This window comes from Euphorbia lathyris, chromosome 3, assembly GCF_963576675.1.
Source record: "Euphorbia lathyris chromosome 3, ddEupLath1.1, whole genome shotgun sequence".
Lineage (NCBI taxonomy): Eukaryota > Viridiplantae > Streptophyta > Magnoliopsida > Malpighiales > Euphorbiaceae > Euphorbia > Euphorbia lathyris.
In genome coordinates, this window is record NC_088912.1 from 14,474,254 (window position 1) to 14,481,773 (window position 7,520).

The window sequence follows — 7,520 nt, forward strand, 5'->3', positions numbered from 1 at the left end:
TGAAACATTTCTACAAATCTCTCTGTCGAATGACGGCTCAGGTTCCATGGTACCGATTCATTTCGTGCGTTTTCATTCCTCCATCCAGGGCTGCCATGAGTTGGAAAATCATACATGGTTGTGTTGCAACTTTTGATAAACTATAGTCTCGTGGCTTCCACCTTGCATCCCGATGCTCGATTTGTAAGTGTGCTACAGAATCCCATGATCATCTATTCATTGCTTGCTCCTTCGCCATGGTCCTTTGGGATGAAATGGAACTAATTTTTTGCATCACCATTAACAGAACATGTACTTTTGGAGTTTTTTTTCTCTCAATTAACTCAAATTCTTTTTGGCATATTTATCTTGGGTGTTTGGAAAATTGCGGTTTGCTATTGTCTTTGGTTAATTTGGACCTCAAGGAATGTTGTTGTGTTCAATAACGATCTCCCTTTAATCAAAAATTCTATGCTGAAGTTACATTTATACATCAGAGAATCGAGCCGGGGAATTCCCAGCGGCCCCTCACACTCTGATAGACAAATGATATGGTCGCTAGGGATCCCAGCGCGACCACACTCGGTGCCAAACATTAAACTTGTGAGATGGATAACACCGTCCCGCGACTGGATAAATGTCAACACTGATGGATCCACTATCAGCTCTCCAGGTGCGGCTGGTGCAGGGGGTATTTTTTGGAACTATAGAGGCTTTGTGATTGGCTATTCCGCGTTCCCAATTCCTGACTCTTATGCGCACTTGGCGGAATTACGGGTTGTGATTTTTGCTGTGGACATTGCTTGGGAGCATGGATGGTTTAAACTTTGGGTAGAGGCGGACTCCCTTTATATTGTTAATCTGTTAAACTGGCGCACCTCTAAGGTCCCATGGGTGGTGATTAGACAACGATGGTTGCACTGCCTACAACAATACGCTTCGATGGAGGTAGTTGCCACACACATATTCAGAGAGGGTAATCGTGTTGCTGATGCTTTAGCTAATTTTGGAACTAACTCCAATTGTATTCATTAGTGGAGCTTGGCTCCAACCTTATATTCTTTGTTTACTTTTTATGATCTTCGTAACTTAGCTCATTTACGCTTTAGATAACTCTCTCCCTCTAGTTTGTAATCATTTTTGCATTTATTTATTCTATCGGGTTTTGCGGCGTTTGGTTGTGGGGGTGCCAACCTAGTTGGGATGTCCGTACTAAATAGTTTAAAATTGTTGATGAGTCGGGCAGATTAATCGAAGAATATCCGCTTGCACTGGGAACAGCCCCCTGAATACACTCTAACGATTAAGTTAGTAACGGATGTATAGAGAGAGGAAATCCAAGTGCTTAGTGATAGAAGAAGTTACGTATGTGTGGTTACGGTGGGGGTATTTATAGGTTTCCGCTTTAGCTAGGGCTAATCTGCATCCCCGAGGCCTCCATACAGACGTCCTTCTCTAGTGGCACAGGGCACTCGTCCGGGTCTGATGACCGTCTAGCATCAGGGACCGGGATCGATGGTGCAGGAAGGAGGGATCTTTATTTGCTTCATCAAATATTTACTATAAAATTAAAATCACTAAAATTTTACAACTTATACATTGATTTAATTTTTTAATATTAAATTTCAAAAATAAAAATAAATTATTAATAAATACCAAATGAATATTAAATAGAATATTCAAATCATTCATATATTTAACTAGTTTAAATTAAAATTAACGGACAGTAGTAAACCATCAGCAACAAAGGTCATTGACAACAGTTGTTAGGAAATAACTGATTCTAACGATGTCTTATTGATAATGGTCATTACAAACAACTATGCTGAAACTCATCCAGACTTTTGAAAGACCCAATTATACAAAGGAGAAATAATAAATTGAATTTTAAAAATAAATACTTGAAAATAATTTGTTGATAAATATTAAATAAAAATAGTCAAATACACAACCAATACCAAATCTCATCCTATTGAATTTCAAGGATGAATTTAGACCATTGATTTGTTTTGATCTTGTGGTCCACATTAACCTTATCATTAACTGCTACTATATATTCATCATATACCAAAACCTAACCCTAACACAAATTAGCCGCCTCTCTTCTCTTTCTTCCATCTCTTCCACATAGAAGCCTAAACTAAAAAGAAAAACATAATGCAGATTGTTGAGAGAGAAAGGGAGAATGATCTCTATGGCTACCCTGGCTAAGATTGCAGATGTGGCCGGCGGTGACAAACATAAAGGAAGGGCTGTTTCCTCCCGTTGTTATGATTGATCGCCGACAACTTTCTGCAATCTTAGCCACCAGAGTAGTCTTTTATTTCGCCAAACTGGCAACATATGAGTGTTGTGCTCAATGCATATTATGCAGATTTTCGAGAGAGAAAGGGAGAATGATGTATATGGCTACTCTGGCTAAGATTGCAGATGTGGCCGGCGGTGACAAACATAAAGGAAGAGGTGTTTCCTCCGATTGTTATGGTTGATCGACGGCCACTTTGTGCAATCTTAGCCACCAGAGTAGTCTTTTATTTCGCCAAACTTGCAACAGATCTGAGCAACACCGTTTTTAACAATCAAATATGGATCCAATACAAACAATTACAAATCTGATGTTTATTTTCAATTAATTTGTAAGTTGTAGTTTGTTTGACTGCACTCTGATGTTTATAAATGTAAATTTTCTCGTACTGAGTGAACAAAATCAACATTTATTTTCTTCTTCGTGATTCACACAAAATGAATTGGCAGATTTGATGATCCATTTGAATAGATGTGTGAGTTGTAGTTGGTTTGATTGCATTCTGATATGTTTGGTCCATAGAATGCTTTTGTGTATGGGTACATTAGGATTCTACTTCTTACTTTTTTCGTGTTTCATTTGCAGATGAGGTCCCAATTGGAATAGATTTTTTCCTAATCTTAGCGATCAGAGTAGTCTTTCTTGTTGTAGTTTGTTTGAGTGCAATCCCATGTTTATAAATATTTAAGGTTTTTAGTGTATAAATATTTAGATCTGCAGATGACAAGGAAAGAGTACTGAATTGACTTCTTCTTTCCATTTCTGATTTGCATATGATGTCACAATTTTAATAGATTTTTTTTATTCTTCCTTTCTTAAATGATAGATCTGTAGATGATATCTTTTATTATTCTGGCCACCTAATTAAATCTTGTATATGTATATGTTTGTTTATTCAATACAATGAACTTTGAATATAGTGGATTCAATCAAGTTATCTTAAGAATTGGAGTTGTCAACGGAACTGGTGGAATTTAGACGTCTTTTTTCTTTTGTTTCTTTTCTTCTTCCAAAATTTTGGTCTTTTTTTACAGGTATCCAATCATAATCCAACCTCTAATTCAAACTGTTTTTCTTGACAACTCCATCATGCCTTTTACTTAGGGGTATCCACTACTATAGAGTTGGCCTAATACATGTTTGTTAGTCCTTGTACTTGACCCAAAACTTTAAATGTACCTATGTACTTTTAAAAGTTCAAAATGAACCCTTGTTCTGGTCTAGTTTCATTCAATAAATCCCAATTTTTGAATAAAATTTTGGTGAATGCTTAAAGTGGAAGACCATTCTCCTAAACTTTGATATTTTTCATCATTAAAAGTTGGAGGAGAAAGAGTTGATGTGTCGTTGAAAGCCATGGTTGAGTTTTCTCTGAAAACTCAAAGACCCAAAAGATTATTGATGCTCTTGCAGAAATAGAAGAAAATAAAATTAATTGATCTGGATCTCCCCTTGATTTCTATTTTTATTATTGATTTTGTTGTTTGTTATTCTAAACCATAAACAACAAGCCTATATATAACAGAGAAATAGATCACCATAATATTTAATAACTACTAACCTATTTAGTATGTATTAACTATAGTAACATTTAACTTATTTATTATCTATAATAATTTTAGTAACTCTACTAAATAAAATATATCAAATATTTTTTCATAACAACTGAATCAAAATAACTAATTATTAAACTTTGAGTCAAAACTAACAGAAATTTACTTAGCAATAGAGAAAACGAATAAGTCATCAGCTGGTGTTTCTGCCTTTTTTAATTGAAAGGCTGGCAATCAGGGAGTGCAGATTACAGACATCCCAGCTAGGCTGGTACCCCTGCTCTCAGCACCCAATCCCTAAACCAATTTATTAAAAAGAATAAAGAATACAGTAGAAAACCAAGTCAGGAAAAAATAACTAAGCAAATTTATAGACTTGCCAACCTCCTATGTTACAAAGAAAGGCAGAAATACAAAATTGAGGGATGTCCGACCACCAAACCAGATCAGAATGCATTCTACCGTAATTAGCTAGGAGATCAGCAACTTGATTACCTTCTCGGTAAATGTGAGAGACCACCATTGTCATTGAGTCCAAATTTTCCAGACATTTTAGTCAATCCTGCCTGGGAAACCAAGGAACTACTCTGCTTTTGCTCCGCAGCAAATTAACAACAAACATTGAGTCACTCTCTAGCCAAAGCCGAAGCCACCCCCTATCGAACGCCATGTTAATGGCTGTTATTGCTGTCGAGAGTTCTGCAGCATAGGAAAAAGACGATTCCAAGTTATAGGAGAATGCTCCGGAGAATTCACCGCGCGCCGATCTGTAGACTCCCCCACAACCCGCCGAACATGGGCAGCCAATAACAGAGGCATCTGTATTTACTTTCATCCAAGTGTCCGGAGGCGGTTGCCAGCGCATTAGAATTATACGCAGAGCCCGATGCTTTAAAACAGGGAGCTAGAGTTCTCTAAGCGTGTGCAGCTGCGTTGTCGAGTTCCACATAAAGTCATCACCAAGCTTACCAGATTCGTGAATTGAATGCCATAGTTTGCGCAGAGTTAGCGAAATGCATGGTTCTTCATCTTCAAAAATCGATTTATTTCTAGTCGTCCAAAGGATCCAAATTCCACTGACAACAGCGGATCTCCAGAGTGCACGAACTTGCGTGTTGAAATTCTGATTGTGCGCATCTGTTAACAGATCCAACAACGATCCCAATCTATATAATTTGCGCCCGAACAGAGATTCAATTGAATTCCATACCTGTACAGAAAATGGACAAGTTAGGAATAGATGATTGGCCGTTTCTGTGTCCGCCCTGCAGAGGCTACAACGAGAGACGACGTGACAGCCCCTAACTCGTAGTCGATCATGCGTTGCTAAAGCCCCTAAAATTTCTTTCCAACAGATCAATGAGTGGGAAGGCGGTATGTAAGAGTGTATTGAATACGGATCGTTACAGAATATTCTAGGAGTCCAATATTATTAAATAATACCAGATCAACAAGTGGGAAGGCGGTATATAAGAGTGTATTGAATACGGATCGTTACAGAATATTCTAGGAGTCCAATATTATTAAATAGTAACAGATCAACGAGTGGGAAGGCGGTATATAAGAGTGTATTGGGTTTAGGGGTGGTTGTTTAGGGGATTCCAACCTTGTTGAGATGTCTCCGACCTTCTTTCCTTATCCCCTATCTTTTAATAAAAAAAAGAGAACATATGTAACTAAATAATACATTGAAAGCCAAAAAAACAAAATAGGGATAGTAACTAAATAATAAGTTAAAAGCCAAATAACAAAATATGGATAGGTCGAGTGTCATTTAAATCAAATATAATTAATACGTAAGGATGAAATGCATGAATGCTTTATGTATAACAAAATGAATAACTCAATATTTAAAAAAAATGAATAACTAAAAAATTAAAAAAATGTTGTGGCCTTAGAAAATCACAACCTTTCAATATTGTCCTTTCCCAATCGACGATCATTATGTTATCCAAGTCATCTATCTGTGCCTCACTTATAATCACATCTCATCTCTCTATCTTATATATGTACATTCTTCATTCTCAAACTTACCCAACTCACTGACATATCTTCTTTTCCCTCAACCCTATCATCCCTCTTTAGTCTCTTCACTATTTCCAATGGCACCTAAGGCAGCAGAAAAGAAGCTGGCAGAGAAGAAACCGGCAGAGGAGAAGAACGCCAGGAAAGCACCGGCAGAGAAAAAGCAGAGAGCAGGGAAGAAATTGTCTAAGGAAAGTGGAGCCGCTGACAAGAAGAAGAAGCCATCCAAGAAGAGTGTTGAGAGTTACAAGATGTACATCTTCAAGGTTCTGAAGCAGGTTCATCCTGATATAGGAATCTCGAGCAAAGCTATGGGGATTATGAACAGCTTCATCAATGATATCTTCGAGAACCTGGCTCAGGAATCTTCTCGTCTGGCTAGGTACAACAAGAAGCCGACAATTACCTCTCGGGAGATCCAGACCGCCGCCAGACTTGTTTTGCCTAGAGAATTGGCTAGGCATGCCGTATCCGAAGGTACCAAGGCTGTTACCAAGTTCACAAATTCTTAGGTTTTCCTTTGATAACCTAATTTGATGTTAGGTCGCTGTTATGTTTGATTTAGGGTTTTGATGATGTCTCCTTTAGTTCAGTGTAACTACAGTAATTTAGGGTTTTTAGGATGTCTCGTTTTTTTTCAATGTAACTACAGTAATTTTATTGCGTTCAATTTCATCTCTTTGATTTCTCCAAGTGTGATGTATTTATTTTGATTATGTGGATTTTAATGTTTGATTTGTGTTTCTGCTGGTGCTTTTTTGAATTAGGTACTTTTGTATCTGATTTAGTTTCATTGGCTTGATTTTGATATGCATTAGATGTAAAGAGGAAGCTTTTGTACACAAATAAATTTGGTATTAATCGAACTAAATGTTACAACTTCATGTCTGGTTTAGGGTTGTTTAATTGCTGTATTAGCAATTGGTACTTGTTAAATCACTTTAAAAATTGACTGAGTTGTATGAAATTGAATCAAATTATAGTTTTGCTCATTTTTATCTTGCTCTCTTTTATTGTTGTAAGCTTTTGTTTGGGAGATTGGCAGTCAATGAGGTAGAGAGTTAAATGAGATAATAGAATGGAATGTAAAGTGATTGAGTGTGTTTCAATTCGTTCATTCTCTGTCATATCAAATTTTTCAACTTTGAATAAAAGAATTAAGTCCAAGGATAAAATTGAACAATTTGGATCAACTATACTTAGAATTAATCGGAGTATAGTTTGCTTCTGTAAATCAATTAAATGTTATCTTCTTTCAAGAACATCCTCCATCATTTCTCCACATCTCTTCAACTTATTCACAGTTACTAAGGTTCTATTAAAGAACTCATCAATTGTCTTTGACTTCTTCATCTTCAGTTTCTCATACTCACTTCTCAAGGTTTGCAAACACACATTAATTGTTACTTTATTTTTCCCTTTAAAGGAATTTTCAAAATTCTTCCATGCATTCCTCAATGTTGTTGCAGAGAACTTTTCATGAATATAATCTCATCCAGACACACATGGATGAGAGAGAGTGTTTGTTGGTCATTCTTCTCTGATTTCTTTAAATTTAATTCCTCCTCATTCTCTGGCTGATCATATTCGGTTTGTACCATATCCCATACTTTTTGGGAACCCTTGCCAAATGCTAGGGTTAGTTAGATATTGTTTGT

At 36.6% G+C, this 7,520-nt stretch overlaps 1 protein-coding gene across 1 annotated transcript; it reads left to right on the forward strand.

Moving 5' to 3' along the window:
- Positions 1 to 5,827: 5,827 nt before the first annotated feature.
- LOC136222261 (histone H2B-like) lies at positions 5,828 to 6,597 on the forward strand. Its single transcript, XM_066009837.1, has one exon. It carries the CDS (start codon positions 5,940 to 5,942, stop codon positions 6,372 to 6,374), a length of 435 nt encoding a protein of 144 aa, XP_065865909.1. The 5' UTR covers positions 5,828 to 5,939; the 3' UTR covers positions 6,375 to 6,597.
- The last annotated feature ends 923 nt before the right edge of the window (positions 6,598 to 7,520 follow it).

Bases quoted from the DNA above. Each gene is read 5' to 3' on its own strand.
- LOC136222261 (XM_066009837.1), top strand. From the start codon at position 5,940: ATGGCACCTAAGGCAGCAGAAAAGAAGCTGGCAGAGAAGAAACCGGCA.